We start from the raw sequence: 22,137 nt of genomic DNA, 5'->3' as shown, positions 1-22,137 counted from the left end.
AGAAGAGCATCTTTGATTTTGTTTTTCTTTTGGCTCCAAATTTGATAGGTGTGACAGAATTTGTTCAAACTAAGTGGACACCGTAGCACTTGTTCACCTCTAAATTGGCATCCCTACTTTTGATGAAAACAGCTTGTTTTGAATAATGGACCTATCGGTGGAAAGCAGTAATGGCAGATGTGTGACCTTAAACAGGCACCGATTGAGAAAAAACAAACAATTCATAAACGAGGTATAGCACACCTTCACTTTCCTTCATATAGCCAGTGTTTATTTCTAACCAATACATAACAGGGAGGAGACATTATTTATCCATAAGAAATAATTATTTCCAGAGAAACAAATATACAGTACACCAGACAGATGTTTGTTGTGTAAAGTCAGAGCACCAACATAAGATATGCAGCGGTACAAAAGAACAAAAAAAAAATGTTTGTGGTAAGTGCCCAACACAGTGCATTGTGAGTATGGGATAGTGGAATGGATTCCACCGATTTACCAGTGCTTTCTGAACACCATAATGGTATTAAAGTACAGTGCCAATGGTCAACTTTGATCCATTGAAAAACTGATGACACTTGTTCTAACCACCAGTTGTACTAAAACAGCTCCTTGTACTTCAATGCCAGCTGCTGATCACTAGACCTGACAATGGTTTCTTGCATCTGGATTGATGCTGGAATAAAGCAGCTAAATTTTGGGTTGTCAGGACCAGTGACTACATACAACAGATGGTAAAAAATACTATTTTTTAAAAAAACATTCACTACAAATCTCTTCTGATTCATTTTGCCATTGCTGTGCATACACATATTTTTTTTATATTTATATATAGTGTGAGGAAGTAATTATAAAGTACCTACAGGTAACTTCAAGAGGTTCTATAATGATGAGTAGATTGGGTCTGTAATATCTGACGATGAGAAGAATGAGAAGTAATTTTACTGGAACCCATGAAAGAAGTTTCTGAAGTGACTTAACAGAATGGATGCTGGGAGACTGTTTTCATTGGCTGCAATGTCCAGAACAAGGGGTATTGTCTCACGGTGAAGTGTTGGACACTTCAGACACTCAGCAAGAGGAAACTGTAACTGCAGAGTGCGGTGAATCATCAAAAGATTCCATCGCAGAGGCATTGGATGCTCTGTAGTTCATCAGGTTTAAAGATAAGATTAATGTAATTTTTAGGAAACCATAGAAAATCAAGGGAACTGGAGATCAGGTGGGAAACTGAAGCTAAGGAAGGAGATAAACTTGAGTCAGGGAGCTAGCTTAGAGGGTCCCGTCATCTTCTCTCACTCCTGCTTTAGGAAACTGAGATCAGGCTACTGATTATTATAAATTATGTTATCCACAACAGGGACATCCATATGTTCAAATTATTCTTACACTCTTCTTGCAAGAGAAGCTATTTTGAAATTGATCTCGGATGCTTTAATATCTCAAAACGCATTTGTTTCACTGAAACGAAGACCAACAAAAAAGTACAACATTTGCCTGCAAGCTCACCTTCGGTTGGTGATGCTAAGTGTACTCTCCAGCGGAAATGCACTTTAAAAGGCAGCATAGAACATGCTGTGGCGATTAAGTGCAGCTAGCTACTGGGGGTGAACCATTCTTCATCTCACAGGATGAAGTCCGGGATATTTTGGATGGAGTTCAGGAGGAACTTTGTCCTGCAAACCCTGTGGGTGAGAGACATTACCATTACTATGCTGCAGAACTGTGTGAGCAAGTGCAATTATACTGCTGGACTTTAACTGGCAGATTTGCACATGCAATACAGTGACAAAGCATTGATTTCATAATGATTATTGTTGAACTATGGATGATTTAAAAACTGGCAAATTCAGTCGTGGATGGCTTTTGATATCAAGGATAAACACGGCCCGGTATGTGTAGTAGAGTCTATCAGCAGAACCTGCACACCAGAGCTCTTTCATCCGTTCAATATTGACCATTCAACATCAATACTTGAAGTTTGCATTCTAATTCACCCCCTCCCACCCACCACAGAGCTCTAATTCAGGCCATTTTTCCAATGTTATTATCTTATCCTTGGTTAATTGAACTCTATTGATACTTGGTCATTGGCTGGTCCAAATCTATTTCCAGAGGTGTATGGAGCCTTAGCTCCAAATGAAAGTCACAGCAATGGCAAGGGTAATCATTTCACAGATGCATGCATTACATTGAATTTATTGTGGTTAGATGTTCTGTACTTGAAAATGAGGGAGCTACAAGAGTACAGTGTATGTCTCATGTAGATTTCATATCCTGTCATACCATTAAGGTAATAAAATGGCTGTAACAATGGAATTGTAAAGTTGTAAAAATAATTTAGATGATAAAGTGTAAATATAAATTAAAAATGGATGACATTCTTAATAAATAACTCTACTATTTACATCTTTATATATTGCTAGGAAATTTAAATTAAACTAAAAATTAAAGCAGCTAGTTTACAGGCATGAGGTACAGCAAAAGATATGATATTACAGTAGACTGTTACACTTATAACGTTTTTCAGCACTTCATTTGATTATTGTTTTCATGACTTCCATAAGGTGCCCAACAAGTATGACTAATAAATACCAGGTTTTTCACAATGGCAGTTACCATATGAAAATATTTCCTCTCTCAAAGAAATCACAGCTTGACTTATATTATGCAGACAGGTAAATGATCAATCAGAAACCAAGACTTCATGTATTTTTCTGGAAAGTTAAGTTTAACTTCTGTTCAGAATGATTGGTTGTGGTGGAGAATGTTTTAAAACATATTATAGTGACCAGTTTACTTGAGAGAAAATATCCCACCAGCAAATGTGACTTGGTACTTAAATCAATTACCAGTTTTCGGTATTTAGACTGAATTTATCTGCCTCCCATTACTGAAATATTTCATTGTTAAAAGCAGCAATATTTCTGTATGCTGTTAAATAACAACAAAAGTAAAAGCAAATATCGATTAACTATCATCTTAATACAATTTTGTTGATTATATAAAACAAAATATTTGTGATTAATTAGCAAAAGCCAAGGGTCTTCCCAATAAATCTCACCATCACATAAAATGCTTGATTGGAAGTCTAAGAATTAACTCTTGCAATACCAACTTTTACAGAATTTCTTCCATCTGTGCTTCCTACACCTGATTGTCCCTTTTAATTGGCTGCTATAATAGCTAAACTAATCACCCCTTAATAATAATGTTTAAATGCATGAGATATTATATATGCGAAGCATCGGAAAACAAAAATTTTAAATTTAAAATAGAATCAGATACAAAAAAAAATACCTGTCTGACCTTAGCAGCTTTTCAAAAACAAACATTGATGTAGACTTTTGTAAATGACTGTACAGAAAATCCAAATGCAGTTACTGAGCACAATAAAAATACTGATTAAATACAATTAAGCAAAAAGTTTATAACAAAAGTACAAATAAACACTTTAAACACTTAAACAATTAAATGTCAAAAAGTCGTTCCTTTTTTTTCTATCTGGAGCTAATACTATGCACAAAAATCGACAAGACATTACGACATGACTACACCAAAATTCTATGGAGCACTATGTTTTTTTTTGTCTAAACCCTAATGTTGTGGTAGATTCTTTTTGTCTTCTCAATCTCGGTTCATGCAGTTTGCATAACCATGTCTGTCAGGTGTTTGCAGCATGAAATCTTTATTTGAAACAACACAGGTAAAACCGATAAGAACCGACAGTTACAACCAGGCAAAATGGAAGAGAGATGGGAGGTAGCTTGGCTCGTTTTAAAGTCCCTTTGAAATTGGCATGTTCCACTTTTTGACACACCTTAACCAGCAAAAAGTATGAGCACTGAGGTTCTGACCAGCTCGTTTATGAGGAAATACTGTCTATTGGCAAGTTTTGAGTCATAATTATAGAATGTAAAAAAAACTGGATGAGAGCATGAGTCATACTGTTTCTGAATTTTCACTTTTCTCTTATGTTATAAAGATTAAACTAAAGCAAGACTTTGTCTTATCACTGAAGTAATACGTAAGATAGGTATGAAAATCTAAATGTGCACCCTTCTCTCATTGTCCTCTCCTTTTAGTGTATACGTCCTCACCTTACATGATATAATTATGACTGTAGCATCAGTTGTGGAGGTACATCACAAATATCACTGCACCGATGTCCAAACATGTTTGTCTCAGGTTGCTGTCCACTCTTTTAACCAAGGCACTAACCCATTTAAACTCATTAACTACTTTGGTACGGGAAGGGCAAAATAATTTTGCACGAGCTTGTTGAGAATATGTAAATTAATATTCATGTTGGCAATATGATTGCATTTATACTACAGGGATATTGATTTGTATATGCCACCTGATTGTTGTTAAACAGATATTCAGAGTCCATTAAATTTTCAATGGATATTGGTGTCATCATAAAAGTCATTGGATTTTGCTCTTTGTGTTCAGAAACTGATCCTTATTAGCTGCTGGCAATACTCTGTGACTAAGCTGAAGAAGTTGGAAACCATATTACCCAAACTATTGACTTCAGTTGTGAGATACTTTATCTTTTTCCTGTGAATTTACAGCAAAGTTGGTGTTAAAAGGCTGTAAATTGATTATGAATACCATTTGCCATACTCGTGTGTTAGACCACTGCAGCTATTTTCAATCCAATGGGTTAATGCCCTTATTAAGGCAAGCAAATATATCCCAGACTAATATCAGAAGTGGCACAAATGCAAGGAAATATCTGCTTATGGTGATCTCTCCTACACTGTGACATACTCTAGTTCATCTCCAGTTGGAAACATTGCACTGAATGAAACATACAGAAATAATTGGATAAAATCGGCAACCTAATGGTCACAAGGAAAGTTAAGCTACAAACAATTGTAGATTGCAAATATAACTACAAAGGTTCAACACTGATGTACTGACATCTGCCCGTTGAACGCTTCTGTCCATTGCATGCACGGAAATGAGGATTCGTCACTTTCCACTGAGTATTTATAGCAGTAACCTCTATTATACCATTTGTACTTATAAACTTGCTTGCCATTCTCAATAGGGGGATCGTACAGTTTCTTTTTTAAATAAGGTTCTCCAGCCCAGCTGTGTTGGAGTCTACCTCTTCCACTTACTTCAAAAGAAATTCAATTTAGAAGCAATCATGGGAAACAGAGACACTTCATGAATAGTTCCTACTTTTTAAGAGTTTTCAGAAGCCAGTGGGACAGTATTTAGCAAATTTTGTAAGTAAAGTAGCATTGTTAACTTTCTCTGCTCATTTTGGATTCTATTCCATAACTGCCCACAAAACTATGCGGTGTCCTTATGGCAATAATTATATTTGACCCTAAACACTGAGCGCCATACAGCATGCATTATTTATACTGTTTCTTTATCTCCCACAGACAGAATATGTAATCTTATATTGGATTATGCTTAAGTACAAATCTAGATGGTGTGTGCTGCAGATCTAGTTAAAGTCGCTCGATGTACATACTCTGTTTAGGTTGATAGAGTGTTTGGCTTTTTATGTATAACCCACCATTTATTCTGCAGAAAGATTCTGTGTGACCATGGTCCAGGCTGTTCCCTCCATAAATATCTCTACCGGGTACTATTAAAACGATTACCAGCGTTTGCTTGAGGTTATATTTTTAAAAGCTGATTTTCTTTCAGATTTTTCGGTTTTTTTTCAGGTTTTATTCGTATAGTTGAAAGCTTGAATTGTTACTCCCCTTAAATTTAATCAACACAATAGCATTTGTTGACAACTAGAATTATCAAATGGTAAAAATGAGTGTCTAGCAGCTCTGACCATTGGATTTTATCCTTTCCAGATTTGGTTTTGCAAGTTAGTCCTTAGGTGTGCAAGGCCAATGATTTAGCAACTGCTGATAAAAAAAACCCCTTTTGACACAGATAAAATTGTTTCAAGGGCTTTTGCTTCCCTTCTTGTTATGTTTATTCCATTATTCAACACCCCTGGAATGGCAATAACACCCTCACACCAATCCACTAAAATTACCTTTTACTGGTCTGATTCTCCTCTGGTTTGAAATTGTGTTCCATGGAAAGAGCAATTAGAATGAGTGCAAGCAGCTTTGATTTCCTTGCAATTTGGCTCATTCTTTTGGCTGGATCTGTTTTCAATGAAAAGATTAAGAGATGAAATCAAAGGGTTTTAAAACAAAGCTGAAGTTTTGCTTAAGGCAGATAGACTGAAGTTTGGGTTTGGTGTTAACCTGCTCTTACAGTGTGAGTAGCTGGTTATTGGGCAGCAACAGCAGCCATGCTAACAGTTGTTTCCTTTCAGAAATACGTATTCTTTTTTTTCTATCTGTAAATTGTTCTTTAATCGTTCTATGCACAATTATCTTTGTGTTGTATCTGGATTATTTTTATTCACTTTACTGAAAACATTTTTATGTTTGGATTTGACAATTGTATTTGTAACCCTTAGAAAATATAGATTGGGGAGACGGTATTGTTGGGAGTAAGGTGGGTGGGGCAAAGGATTGGCCAGGAGAGGCCAATCTAGCAGGCATAAATCATGCTATCTTGGGGTTTGTTCATTCATTGTGTCGTTTGTGTCTTTATTCTTTGCTCTCACTCCAGTCTTCAGACAGAAGGCAGACTAGTCGAATTGTGTGTTTGTATGTGTGTGTGTTTCTGTGAGTATCTGGTTGGAGAGGTTTCTCCTTTAAGCAGCAAGGAATGTGTGGCTCTTCCAGTCTGCCTTCAGCTGTTAGCAGTTCCTGGTTCCTCTCGGCTAATGGTGTCCATGGTAGAAGCGTGGCCGTCTCAGTTTGCCGTGCTCCTGAGCTGAGGGGTCTCGGCAAGCACAGTCTCCATGAAGTTCACAAGACATTGGGAAAGGAATGACCTGTAAAGAAAGGAAGTGCATTAGATGCTTCTGAAGAGCTTTTATCCACTGAGGCGTGTGACACAAGAGGCACAGCTTAGATCATAAAATGACAAAATAGCACATCCACCTGCCAACACCATGTCGCTTTATTTAATCATTTATTTGTTTGCAGAAGAGCTTCACTACGAATCATAAATATGAAAGCACATTGAGTTCAGTAACACATTTCTACTCCATTATCAGGTAATGTCTGGCTGCTCTCTACCTATGCAACATTCAATTTAAAAAGAGAACTGAGTATATTTCTCGTGGATGATATGGTACTCTTGTCCCAAAGACGCAATTTTTTTCTATACCCATCCCAGATGGCTTGCCTTGCCACACAGTGCTTAGAAATGTTATCTATAGAGACTGCACTTCCAGAGGAAGTCATTGCTTGGGAAGTGCCTCTGGATATTACCAGGTTGTAAAAGAGATTAGAGTGAGAGTTTGTTTCATTTGGCGAGTCAGTTCAGTCCCATTCTATTTTTTCAAAGCATTCATGATATTTTCAAATAAATGCACAGGAATGAATCAAACGAAAAGAAAATGCATACACAAGAAGCCACAGATGCTGGAATCTACAATATTTGGAGGAACTCAGCGGGTTCCTAAGCGATGGCGGGGGGGGGGGCGCATGGAGGAAATGGACAGTCAATGTTTCAATCCCTTTGCGTGATCTTGGCCCAAAACATCAACTGTCCATTTTCCTCCATGTTTATTGCCTGACCCACTGAGTCTCTCCCGCATTTTGTTCGCTGCTCCAGAATTAAACAGTAGACTTGGTAAAAGGGTTAGAAGCAGCAGTCAAAAGGCTTTAGTGGAAAATTGTAAGAATATAAGGTCCCTTGCTTTATCATACAATTGATCAGCATAACAAATAAGAGGAATGTGCTGATCTGGAAAAAATATTCAAACATTTCAGCAAGTAAAAGTATTGGTGACAAAATGGACTCTGGACTTTCTGTCTCAAAAGTGGAAAAGTGAGGATAGACTCTACTCAAGGCAGGTGACTCTGGCATCACTGGAGTTACAGCTATTAGCTCGAAATATACTTTCCGTGGCTACTTTATTAGATACAGAAGTGAAACCTGGTGTAATCTTCTGCTGCTGTAGCCTAATCACTTCAAGGATCAATGTGTTTCTGCACACCTCTGTTGTAAAACATGGTTATTTGAGCTACTGTTGCCTTCCTGTCAGCTTGAACCAGCCTGGACATTCTCCTCCGATCTCTCTCATTAACAAGGTGTTTTTGCCCACAGAACTGCTGGTCTCTAGATGATTTTTGTTTATTGCTCTATTCTCTGTAAACTCTAGAGACTGCTGTGCTTGTAGATCCCAGGAGGTCAGCAGTTTTTGAGATGGGCAAAGCACCTGTCCGACATCAGCAAACATTCCACAGTCAAAGTCACGTAGATCACATTTCTTCCCCACTCTGATATTTGGTCAGAATAACAGCAGAACTTCTTGACAATGTCTGCATGCTTTTATGCATTATGTTGCTGCCACATGATTGGCTGATTAGATATTTGCATTAACAAGCAAGTGTACAGGTATACATAATAAAGTGGCCACTGGGTGTAAGCAAGAGAAAGTGACATTTTGGTTGCAATATTTATCTGCAATACAAACTCTAGGAAATGCCTTTCACTTGCATACATCTTGGTCTTTTCTGATCTTTTAAGCTTTTGGTGTAAATTTTCAATTTTAGTAGGTGTCATTGAGCTCTAAGAGTAATTTTCTACTTCTGTTTAAAATTAGTGTTTGGAAAACCATTGGCATTGGTGTGTGAATTTTGATATGTCCTGCCAGTGGGTTTAGCTTCCTGCCTGAAACACAGTGCCAGAAATTTACCCTTTCTGCCTACACTATCTAAATCTTCTGCAGTTGCCTGTTTAGCTTGGAAGGATTGCTCATATTTACCAGTGTGGATCGGAAAAACAAGACGTCAGACAGCAGAGTTTTCAACCCATTAAGTTCATGAACAAGCACTTAATGTGCTCTTACTTCAATTTAACATTCAATATTTTTAAACCAATGGGATGTTAATCCACTTTAGGATAGGATGAGTAGCAACTATAGTTAATGCTGAGCTGGAGCTGGGGGTTCGCAGACCTGGGGAAATAATAAATGAGATTATTACCAAGGAAAAAAAATGGGAAATGATTCTAAACTTTCTTTCAAAATTCTCCACTCCCCTCAAAGGGAACTTTAAGAGTGCAAAGTGTAACAACATTTGTCTAATCTGGAAATGTTTTCAAACTTAGTTTTATAACACTAATTTTATACCGTTGCAACATTTTTGTTTAGTTTTTGACATTTTTTTGACTAAGGAGTGGGGAGTCTTGGAATTATGCTGAAGTAGGGACAGTAATCTCTGTGTGGTGTTTCCTTGATCACCTGTCCTCTCTATTTCCACCATTCCAACATGAAGACCTCCTGTGAACAAACCAGCCATGGCCCCACTTCAATTCAGTGGATGGACAAGAATAACAAAAGTTATGTTATCACAAGTGGAATCAATAGGTTAGTAGATTAAAAGTTTCTTAATATGACTGGACCTTAGAGCTGTTTGCATTCAATAAGTCTCTTCAGATTAAATATTTTTAAATTTATGTTTAACAGCAGAAATTTTAATCAGCTTGGCCCACACAAACTCCACTTCAATTTTCATCATGTTGGACCCTATGTTTTTACAAGGTTCAGTGACATGTAAGCCAGTGAAATACTAGATTAAAAAAGATGGAGATGTCCCAAAGATCACTGAATCCCAATTGTCTGGAGTTTATTTAATCTTTTGTCTCATCTGTAGAAGTCAGAAGGAAGGTATAAAATGTGAGTGAACAAGTCTGAAACAACTGGATGCTTAATAATCTCATGTGTGCCATTTGAGCCCTCTTTATCAGAATAAATGTCGACCTAGGTCTGTACCTGAAAATCAGGTATGACTTGCAGAGGGCTATTTCAAGGGTGAAGAGGCAATTTCGAACAAGGTTGGAGGTGACATCGGATGTACGACAACTCTAGCAGGGTTTGTAAGACATTCCTTCCTACAAAGCGAAACCCAATAGCATGAATGTCAGCGATGCTTCACTAGATGAACTCAATGCCTTCTATGCCCACTTTGAAAGGGAGAATATAACTACAGCTGTGAAGATCTCTGCTACACCCAGTGATCTCTGTCTCGGAGGCCGATGTTAGGCTGTCTTTAGAGAGGGTGAACCCTCGCAAGGTGGAAGGCCCTGATGGAGCACCTGGTAAGGCTCTGAAAACTTGTGCCAACAAACAGGCAGGAGTATTCAAGAACATTTTCAATCTCTCATTGCTACAGGCAGAAGTTACCACTTGCTTCAAAAAGACAACAATTATACCAGCGCCTAAGAAAAATATTGTGAGCTGTCTTAATGACTATCGCCCAGTAGCACTCACATCTACAGTGACGAAATGCTTTGAGAGGTTGATCATGACTAGACTGAACTCCTGCCTCAGCAAGGACCTGGACCCACTGCAATTTGCCTATCGCCACAGTAGGTCAATGGCAGACATAATCTCAATGGCTCTTCACACGGCCTTAGACCACCTGGACAATACAAATACCTATGAAAGGATGCTGTTCATTGACTATAGATCAGCATTTAACACCATCATTTCCACAATCCTGATTGATAAGTTACAGAACCTGAGCCTCTGTACCTCCTTCTGCAATTGGATCCTCGATTTCCTAACCGGAAGACCTCAATCTGTGTGGATTGGTGATAACATCTCCTCCTCTCTGATGATCAACACTGGTGCACCTCAAGGGTGTGTGCTTAGCCTACTGTTTTACTCTTTCTATACCCAAGGCTGTGTGGCTAGGCATAGCTCAAATACCATCTATAAATATGCTGATGATACAACCATTGTTGGTAGAATCTCAGATGGAGATGCGAGGGGATACAAGAGTGAGATATACCAACTAGTGGAGTGGTGTCGCAGCAACAACCTTGTACTCAACATCAATAAGACGAAAGAGGTGATTGTGGACTTCAGGAAGGATAAGATGAAGGAACACATACCAATCCTCATAAAGGGATCAGAAGTGGAGAGAGTGAGCAGTTTCAACTTCCAGGGTGTCAAGATCTCTGAGGATCTAACCTGATCCCAACATATCGATATAGTTATAAAGAAGGCAAGATAGCATCTATACTTCATTAGGAGTTTGAAGAGATTTGGTATGTAAACAAAAATACTCAAAAACTTCTATAGATGTACCATGAAGAGCATTCTGACAGGCTGCATCACTGTCTAGTATTCGGGGGTGGCTTTTGCACAGGACTGAAAGAAGCTGCAGAAGGTCGTAAATTTAGTTGGCACGACTAAATCTTGGGTACTAGCCTACAAAGTACCCAGGACATCTTCAAGGTGCAGTGTCTCAGAAAGGCAGCATTCATTATGAAGGACTCCCAACACCCAGGGTATGCCCTTTTCCCACTGTTACCATCAGGGAGGAGGTACAGAAGCCTGAAGGCACACACTCAGTGATTCAGGGACAGCTTCTTCCCCTCTGCCATCCGATTCCTAAATGGACATTGAACTCATGAATACTGCCTCACTTTTTAAATATATATATTAATTCGGTTTTTGCACGATTTTTAATCTATTCAATACACATATACTGTAATCGATTTATTTATTTATTTATTTATTTATTTATTTATTCTATATTATGTATTGCATTGAACTGCTGCTGCTAAGTTAACAAACTTCATGACACATGCAGGTGATAATAAACCTGATTCTGATTCTGACGTAACAAAAAAAGAACAGAGGTAGGTAACTTCTGGTCTGGGAAGGACACAAAGTTCAGTCATGCTTTTTCTTGACACAGTTGCCAATGTAATATTTGCCAGTCAACGTGTACACAACTTATGGGAAAAGCTGTTTTTAAAAGGAGGTGTAAATATATTAATAGGTTGGAGAAAGCATGTGACTGCCTGAGGAAACACTTTATCACCTATTGGAAGTGAAAGTTGGTGGGCTGTGGTCTTCCCTTTAAGAAGTATTAGAGTGTGTACTTAAAGCAAAGGTCTAACTAAATTAATAAGAATAACCATTGAACCACTAGCTGTCTGATCTAGTAAATCAAAGTATTGATGAGGTGGACAAGGATTCACTAACAACTGCAGACAGCACTTTTTAACTTACAACCTGTGCCGTTTATTGCCTTGGCAATTGCTGAAGCTCGGTTATTCAGTTATAACTCAATTGTTGAGTTTCATTCTAGGATGACAAAGGATCTTTAATGGGATGAAGTTGGTGCATCTCTTCCCCATTCCAAGAATATACAAAAAAAGTTAGAAACCACAAACTGTGAATCTCAGTTTATCTCAAATTTTGCATTTCGCTGCAATATCCTATTGTGTTATTTGCTTCAAATATGTGTTATGTTTTCATAAAAAGTCAAGCCCCTAATCTCTAATCTCTAAGTATTCTTTTCAAAGTATAACAAATTGGGTTTGATTATTGGTCATTATTCAATAAATGACAAAGTAAAATGTTGAAGATTCTGCAAGTCTGAATTAAAATAGAAAATAATGGAAATACCCATCAGGCTAGGCAGCAATTACGGAGAGAGAAAAACAGAGCAAATTTTGAGATTAATGAGCTGAATTGTTTATTTTTATTGTTACGTTTGTCAGTCCAAGTGTCTTCTGCAAACAAAATCAACACAAATAGTGTTTATACTGCATGATAGATCTAATGCCTGGGTCAAATCCATTCACCAATATAAGGTAACTTCTTGCTCAGCAATATTCCTCTGTGCATGGTACTCATCCACTTCGAACATATATGAGAGAAACAAACAGGCTCCAAGATTCATGAACTTTGTTATTTTAATGATAACTCTAAATGTTCTTATCACATCCTCTTCCCTCTTCAGATAAGCCTGCAATTGCTTCTTGATCTGATCAATATGACATCTTTCAATCATCCCTGGCCCATTAACTTGTGGATGAAGAGATACTTTTTCAGTAAGTCTACGGCACCTTATTCAATCGAGTTCCCACAGTGTCATAGCTAGTTGCTGTCGCCAACTCACTAACAAACATTAGCTACCACATTGACAATAATACCCTATCATCTAGTATAAGGATGAAAAAATAAAGCGACATTATTGTGGGAGCTAGGAGAACTAAAACTTAATGAAGGTCTCAATTTCGATAGCAGATCCACTTTATTGCATTTGTTCTGTAGAAAATTACAGGCGTTGAAAAATATTTAATACTGCTCTCACAGGATAGAGTGTAAAGTCATTGAAATATTTGCTGGTTTGAAATTTTGGCCCTGCTGGTGAAGATTTAGAACAGGTAAACTCAGAAGCCTACAATTACCATCAATGTTTCTTATTCATGCAGTACAATACAATGATTAATGTCATCTGTCAATGATGGCATTTGTGCCTGATGCTTGATAAGATTGGTTTGGTCAGATACAACTTTGGTTGCTGCTTTACAAATCTCCGTCTAGCCTGGTTTTACTTGAATATTGTAAATTTGACTAGTGAGAGTTTGTGAGTCTGGAAATTTGTTCATAAAACCTCCAAAATAACAATAGTTTGCATCTAAAAATCAGATTAACGCAGAGCAGATTTCCTCCAGATGCTGTCTCTGGCCAACCTATTACGAACCATCAGAATTTGCTTAAAATTTCTCACATTTCCCATGCCACTGATGTCAAGCTAGCTTGTCTGTAGTTTCCTGTTGTATTCCCCTCTCCTTCTTAAATGGTATGGTTGCATTTGCTATGTTTTAGTCTGTGGGAATCATTCTGGGAATGATGAAATTCTGGAAGATATCAACTTTTGCATCTACTGTCACCACAGACACTTCTTTCAAAATCTTGAGATGCAAGTGATTGGGTCCTGCGGATTTGTTGGCATTCAATCCCAATCATTTCTGCAAATCTGTTTTTAACTGATTTCTTCCAGCTCCTCTTTCAATCTAGACCTGTTACTGTCCATTATTTCCAGTGAAGATGGAAGCAAAATATATGTTTGATTTTTCTGCCCTTTCTTTATTCCCCAATATAATGCACCCCTTTTCTTAGTCCTTTATAAATCCTGGTTAACTTTAGCCAACCCTTTCCTTTTTATAGAAAGAGAAGCTTTTACAGCCTGTTTTTAATGTTTCTTGATGGATTATTATGTTCGATTTTCCCCTTCATTCTTGATTTCTTGCTCCTTCTTTGCTGAATACTGAAATTTTCCCAATCTTCAGGCGTAACGCATCTTTCTTTTTGGCAATGTTGGAAGCTGTTTCCTATGATTTGACACTGCCTTAACCATAGCTCAGGGAATCTCGGTTTAACCTCGGTTAATGTTAAGGGTCCATGGCATTAAAAAGGCTGGGAAACTTGCCATAGCTGGAAAACTTTGTCTTCAGCATGGTTAAGTTTTAAAGCCACATATGTCTGCTTTTTCCCATATTCAATGTACCATTTCTCATAGTTTCTTATGTCAGGGAAAAGTTCATTTGCCAGCTCTTTGTATTTCATTCAATTACCTTTTGCCATTTTGTTCAGAGTAACCTATTCTCTCTCAATGTCCATTAAGTCCCCACCTCTTAAATTATCCTACCATTGACTTATATTGAGGGGCAGCAGAGAGAACATGGAAAGACCAAGTACTATCCCAGCATGCCTTTGGCATGTAGACCAATACTTAATGTAGATTTCCAATTTATCATAGAAAATTGCAACTTAAACCTTCACTGTTTGTCATTTTTGGATTGCACCGTCTCACCCTGTTTAAAATCATATTCCAGATCTTATTTAGAGCGAGACTGACTGGAATACAATTTTAAACAAGGTGCAACCACAGAAACCTGATTGGTTGAGGACTAACCAAATTGGAGGAGCGGACAGATGATGGGAGCTCAGTATATATACCACTGGACTAGACATGCCTAGGTATCATTCCTGATGAAGATGGCAGGGTTTGTCATCGAAACATCAGTTAAAATCAACACCTGGACCTGGCTGGAAGCCTGAGAAGAGTTTATAAATTTAGAAGTATTGGAAAGAGTTGAAGAAGTGGTGATTGTTGTGTGTATCAACTTTAAGAGATTTTTAACAATTTACCGTTCAATAGTAACATTAAAGCTCAACGATTAAAGGGACATTGGGCATCAATACCCGATCAGCTAAGGGACAAAGTACAAAATAACAGTGGACAGTTATTTATCACAATATATCTCTGGGGACTGCTTTAAACAACTTTGTCCATTTTTCTACATATTAATTCATTAGCCTTGGTACTCAGACACTTCAAAGTTTGTCAAAGATACGAAACTTCAACATGTTATACACAATGGGGAACTAAGTAACAGACCTCAGAAAGACACAGCCGGCCTTGTCCATAGGGAGACACATAGCATATGAGAATTAACAAAGAGTCATAGAAAACGACAGCACAGAAACAGGGCCTTTGCCCCGTCTAGTCTGTGCTGAAACATTAATCTGCCTAGTCTCATTGACCTACACCCAGCCCATAGCCATCCATACCCTTCCCATCCATAGTACCTTTCTAAATTTCTCTTATACGTTCAGGTTGAACCCTCTGGCAGCTCATTCCAAACTTTCACCACCCTCTGAGTGGAGAAGTACCCACTCATATTCCCTTTCACATTTCATCTTTCACACTTAAACCATAACCTCTTGTTGTAGTCTCACCCAATCTCACTGGGAAAGCCTGCTTGCATTTACCCTATCTATACCACTCATAGTTTTGTATATCTCTATCAGATCTCCCCAATCTTTTACATCATGGGGAATAAAGTCCTAACCTATTTAACCTTTCCCTATAACTCAGGTCCTCAAGTCCTGGCAACACCCTTGTAAATTTTCTCTGCATTCTTTGAATCTTATTTACACCTTTCCTCTAGGTAGCTGACCAAAATTGCACACAATACTCCAAATTTGGCCTCACCAATGTCTTATACAACTCCAACATAACATCCCAACTTCTGCACTTACTACATTGATTAATGAAGACCAACATGCCAAAAGCTTTCTTTACAACCTTAACTAACTATGATGCCACTTTTAAGGAATTCCCAGATTGCTCTGTATTCCCAGATTACTCTGCTCTACAGCATTCCTCAGTGCCCTATCACTCACCATGTAAGACTTACCCTGGTTTGTCTTCTCAAAATGCAGCACTTTATACATGTACGCATTAAATTCCATCTGCCATTTTTCAGCCCATTTTTCTAGCTGGTCAGAACCCATTCCAAAGTTTGATAGACTTCTTCACTCTCCACTATACCCCCAATCTTGATGTCATCCACAGATTTGCTGATCCAGTTTACCACAATATCATCCAGATTACTGATGTATGACAAACAACTACAGACCCAGCACCAATCTCTTGGGCACACCACTAGTCACTGGCCTCCAAGCAGTGAAGCAACCATCTACTATCATTCTCCAGCTTTTTCTGTGAAGCCAATGTCTAATCCAATTCACTACCTCTTCTTAAATGTCAAGCGACTAAACATTTTGACCAAACCCACCCCCCCCCAACGTGGGACCTTGTCAAAAGCCTTGTTAAGGTCCATGTCGACAACATCCACTGCCTTGCCTTCATTAACTTCCCTGTTACCTTCTTCAAAGAGCTCTATAAGATTGGTTAAACATGACTTGCCACTCAGAAAGCCATGTTGACAATTCAATTACTTATATATCTTATATACCTTCCTATAACTTCCTTGTTACTAATGTCAGGCCCACCAGTTTATTCTTAGCACCTTTCTTAAACAACGGAACAACATTAGCTATCCTCCAATCCTCCAGTAGCTCACCATGGTTAAGGATACTTAAAATATCTCTGCTAGAGCCCCTGCAATTTCTCCACTAGTCTCCCGTGGGGTCTAAGGGAACACCTTGTCAGGTCCTAGAGATTTATCCACCGTAATTTGCCTCAAGACAGCAAGCACCTCCTCCCCTGTAATTTGTATAGGATCTATTACCGCTTTGCTACATTTCCTCACTTCTATAGACTCTATGTCTGTTGCTCAAGTACAAACGTTTGTAAACACCGATGCAAAAAATCCAGTTAAGATCTCTCCATCTCTTTCAGCTCCATGCATAGATTACCACCATGATCTTTCAGAGGATTAATTTTGTCTTTTGGGATCCTTTTACTCTTAATATATCTGTAGAAGTCCTTAGGATTCTCCTTCAACTTGTCTGCTGGAGAAACCTCATGTCTTCTTTGAGCCCTTTTGATTTCCTTTTAAAGTGTTCTCTTGCTTTTTTTCATACTCCTCAAGTACCTCATTTGATTCTGCCTGCCTTTACCAGCTATGCACTTCCTTTTTTTCCTTAACCAGGGCCTCAATATCTCTTGAAAACCAAGTTTCACTGAACCTGTTATACTTGCCTTTTATTCTGACAAGAACATATGTACAGACTCTGTACACACGGAATTTCACTTTTGAGGGCCTCTCACTTACCAAGTGCACCTTTGCCAGGAAACAACTTATCCTAATGATAATGCCTTATGAGAATAGGTTGAGTGAACTCAGCCTTTTCTCCTTGGAGCTACAGAGGATGAGAGGTGACTTGATAGAGATGTATAAAACGATGAGAGGCATTGATCATGTGGATAGTCAGAGGATTTTTCCCCGGGCTGAAATGGTTGCCAGAAGAGGACACAGGTTTAAGGTGCTGGGGAGTAGGTACAGAGGAGATGTCAAGGGTAAGTTTTTTCACTCAGAGTGGTGAGTGCATGGAATGGGCTGCCGGCAACGGTAGTGGAGGTGGATACGATAGGGTCTTTTAAGAGACATTTAGATAGGTACATGGAGCTTAGAAAAATAGAAGGCTATAGGTAAGCCTTGTAATTTCTACGCTAGGGAGTTGTTTGGCACAACTTTGTGGGCCGAAGGGCCTGTATTGTGCTGTAGGTTTTCTATGTTTCTATGTTCTTATGTTTCAGTCCACACTTGCCAGATCCTTTCTGATACCATTAAAATTGGCCTTTCTCCAATTTAGAATCCTAACCGGAAGAGCAGACCTATCCTTTTCCATAATTATCTTGAAACTCATAGCAATGTGATCACTAGATGCAAAGTGTTCTCCTACAGAAAATTCTGTCACCTGCCCTGTCTCAATCCTGAATAGGAGATCTAGTATTGCACAGTCCATATACTGATTATGGAAACATTTCTGAGCACAGTTGACAAACTCTTTGCCATCCAGCCTTTTTAGAGTATCAGAGTCCCAGACAATATGCGGAAAGTTAAAATCACCCCCATCACAAACTGATGTTTCTTGCAACATTCTGCAATCTCTCTATAAATTTGTTCATCTAAATCCCGTGGATTGTTGACTGTTGTCCATTAATATGGTCATACCTTTCTTATTCCTCCATCCTACCTATAAAGCCTCACTAGATAAGCTCTCTTATCTGTCCTGACTGTGCACTGCTGTGATATTTTCCCTGACTAGTAATGCCACCCTTCCCTTTTAAGTCCCTCTCACTTCATTATGTCTAAAACAACAGAACCCCAGAACACTGAGCTGCTAGTCTTGCCCCTCCTACAACCAAGTCTCACTAATGGCTACAATGTAATAATTCCTTGTGCTATTCCATGCCCTGAGCTCATCCGCCTTTCCCACAACACTCTTTGCATTGAAATATACAAAGCTCAGATAAATATTTAATGAATATACTGCTGGTCGCTGGTAAAAAGACCCTTACCAGGAAATGGTTATCACAGGAGAGCCCAACTTTGAACGCATGGATGGAAATTACAATGGACATTTACAAAATGGAGAAGATAACAGCATCTGTTAATCATAAGTTGGAACAATTTGATTCATACTGGGAAAAATGGTTTAACTACATAACACCTCATAGACCTGATTTTATTCTCACAAATCAATGAATATGTTGTAAAAAAAAATCACTCCCTACTTGTACATAGTTTTCTCCTTTTACTTGTTCTTTATTTCCTCTCTTTTCTATAACTGTATACCTCAGATAAATATTATGTGGAGATTTGTGGCAAATATGACTGTAAGATATATATGTACAGTATCTGAAATACATCTTATGGAAATGTTTTTTTGATGATGAACTTCAATAAAAAATAAATTACAAAAAAACAGAAATATACAAAGCTCTGAACATTAGTCCCACCATACTTAAACTTTTGATTCTTGACGTATGGAGGATTAACAATTTTTCTCCACCGCCACTCTACTGTCTATGTACTAACAGAAAAAAAATACTAGAAACTGATTTAGAACCTCCACCTGTTTTTGCCCAAGCCTGTTGAGCCAAAGTCAAAACACTCTAACATTGCCCTAATCACACAATGCCCGCTTCGCTTACAGCTCCTTTCTTTTTTATAGGCTCAAGCAATGACTCACTCCCTTGAGACTTGCAGTTTTCAAATGGCTCTGGCCTTGCAGGATCTTGCTGTCTCACCTGCTACTTCAAAGAGTAACTGACTCCTGATGAGACTTGCAGTTTTTTGAATAGCTCCCACCCTGCAATATGCCACTCTCTTACTCACTACCTCCTTAACCAGTACATAGAAGTCCCAACTAGGGAGAGTGCAATACTAGATCTCCTATTAGGGAATGAAGCAGGGTAGGTGACAAAAGTTTGAGTAGGGGAACACTTTGCATCTTCTATGGCAGTGAGAGCTTTTTGAAAAAGTACTAAGGAGGAGGAGAAGGTGGTAGCCCGAGGCAGCTTGCGCGGCCACTCCGGTGAATGATATCTGTAATCTGTCAAGTAGGGTGCCATGCACAATTCTGATTTGATGGAGACAGACGTGAGAGAACAGAGGAACATCTGGAGAAACTTCTGAAATGCCTTTTTCGCTGCCGCTGTTACTGTATGATCCTGAACCTCCAGAGGGGAAGGCCCCGAATCCTCGGCTTTGCTTGTTGCTCGGCAGCCGGGGCGGGGTTGAAGCGCTTGGCAGACATGGTGCTCGGTGGTCAGTGTCGAAGGGCTGGTCGGAGGTTTGAAGTTTTTGGATGGACTCAGAGTCAGCTGAGATTGGGTGCTTCCAATGCATCGACAGTTATCGGTGCCTGGCGGTTAATGGCAGAGAGAGTTTCTCCCTTCTGCTGCCTGCTATCGAGAACGATCGGGAGTTAATCGGAACTTTGAGATTTTTTTTTACCGTTCCCATGGTCTGTTCTTTATCAAACTATGGTATTGCCTTGCACTGCTGTAACTATATGTTATAATTATGTGGTCTTGTCAGTGTTAGTCTTTGGTTTGTCCTGTTTTTTTTTGTGATATCTCTCTGAAGGAACATTGTATCATTTCTTAATGCATGCATGCATTTCTAAATGACAATAAACGAGGATTGAGTGTCCTCATAATCTAATCTAATTCCCTAATTTCAACTGAGAAAATCTGCTGATGCTGGAAATCCAAGCAACACACACAAAATGCTGGAGGAGCTCAGCAGTCCGGGTGGCATCAATTTATTCCCGTGAGTCTAAATTAGATCTAAATTTTGAAATTTGCTATTGAACTTCAGCTTTTCCTTCATTAGGTACTAAGTCATTTGAAGCATTTGTGAATTGTAGACCACAACAGCAAAAAGAATGGTTAAGACACAGTGCATTTAGGAAAAATGTTGATAAGTATCTGATAAAGAAAGGACTAGAAGATTATTTTGACAAGTAAGTGATTGAAATGAAGAAAATACATTGGGAGGAGGTTTGTGCTGAAAGCATGAATGCAGATGGCTATTCCTGTGCTAATTCCACTTTATTTTTGTTTAGTTGCTGTTTATGGGATACAGAGCTGAGAAAATGAATGCAGGTGAACAAATGAGAAAAGCGCAAGCAAAACAGTCTCTAATGAACCATAGATTGAATTACCCAACAGGTGATAAACTTATAAAAACAAAGCACACAAAATGCTGGCGGAAATCAGCAGGTTAGACAGCATCTATGGAAATGAATAAACAGTCGACATTTTGGGCCAAACCCCTTCTTTAGGACCCTCATCAGCAGATAATAAATTTTGTTTGAAGTGAAATGTCAGTGAGATTGTAGAGCAGAACCTCCGCAGTATTAGTTTGGGTCATTCACAATGCCAGCCTAAGTAACTTCTCTAGGCAAATATAGATAGGAATCCAGTGAAGTAAAAGGTGTTAAGGTTAATTTGCATTACTGATCTCCACAGCTTCACTAAAGGAATCCTCATTATTTCCACGACATCAAGACACTCCACACAGTTTATCTCAGTTGACCGCTCAGGGTCCCATGAGCCACATACAATTTTGGAGTCAATATTCTTATTAATGTGCACATATCTCGAGTGATAACCATAGCAGACCTGATATGGTGAATGCTCAACTGGTCAGCATCCAGGCTCAAGAAACTCAAGTTAAATGAACTAGCAAATGAGAAAAAAAAAGTCTCTAATATTATTTCTTTCAAAGGTCTGATTCATGTGGTTCTTGGGACTAAGAAGTCAATTATATGTTGTTTTCAATGTTGTCGTAAATTGTCAAAACAATCAGGGGCCACTTTATTAGGTACACCTGTACACCTGCTTGTTAATGCAAATATCTAATCAGCCAATCCTGTGGTAGCAACCTAATACATAAAAGCAAGCAGACGTTGTCAAGAAGTTCTGTTGTTGTTCTGACCAAACATGAGAATGGAGAAGAACTGTAATCTAAGTGACTTTGACTTGGAACGATTGCTGATGCCAGACAGGGTGCTTTGAGTGCAACAGAAATTGCTAATCTCCTGGAATCTTCCAAGCATAACAGTCTCTAGTTTACAAAGAATGTTGTGGGGGAAAAAAATCCAGTGAGCATCAGTTCTGTGGTGAAAATGCCTTGTTAATGAGAGAGGTCAGAGGAGAATGGCCAGACTGGATCAAACTGACAAGATAATGAGGTAACTCAAATAACCACATGTTACAACAGTGGTGTGCAGAAAAGCATCTCTTAACATGCAACACAGCACAGCTTGAAGTAAATAAGTTACAGCAGCTGAAGATCATGAATGTACACTCTGTGGCCACTTTATTAAGTACAGGAGGTACCTGATATAGTGGTCACACACAAAATATTGGAGGAACTCAGCAGGCCAGGCAGCAACTATGGAAAAAAGTACAGTCGCCGTTTCGGGACGAAACCCTTCGGCAGGACTATAGTGGTCACTAAGTGGAAAGTCAAGTTTAAACACTTTCTCATAGACGT

The 22,137-nt window shown here is 38.6% G+C and overlaps 1 protein-coding gene across 6 annotated transcripts in view; it reads right to left on the bottom strand.

The window, feature by feature from the left end:
* Positions 1-249: 249 nt before the first annotated feature.
* LOC140186348 (pappalysin-1-like) overlaps positions 250-22,137 on the bottom strand; it is a 367,560-nt gene continuing 345,672 nt past the window's right edge. For all 6 annotated transcript variants that reach the window (XM_072240504.1, XM_072240506.1, XM_072240505.1 and 3 more), the window contains one exon: positions 250-6,883. In XM_072240504.1, coding sequence (XP_072096605.1) covers positions 6,770-6,883 — 114 coding nt within the window. In that variant the 3' untranslated portion in view covers positions 250-6,769. The remainder of the gene's footprint in view (positions 6,884-22,137) is intronic.

This window comes from Mobula birostris, chromosome 22 (genome assembly GCF_030028105.1).
Source record: "Mobula birostris isolate sMobBir1 chromosome 22, sMobBir1.hap1, whole genome shotgun sequence".
In the NCBI taxonomy this organism is placed as follows: Eukaryota; Metazoa; Chordata; class Chondrichthyes; order Myliobatiformes; family Myliobatidae; genus Mobula; species Mobula birostris.
This window is presented reverse-complemented; position numbering and strand designations above follow the sequence as displayed.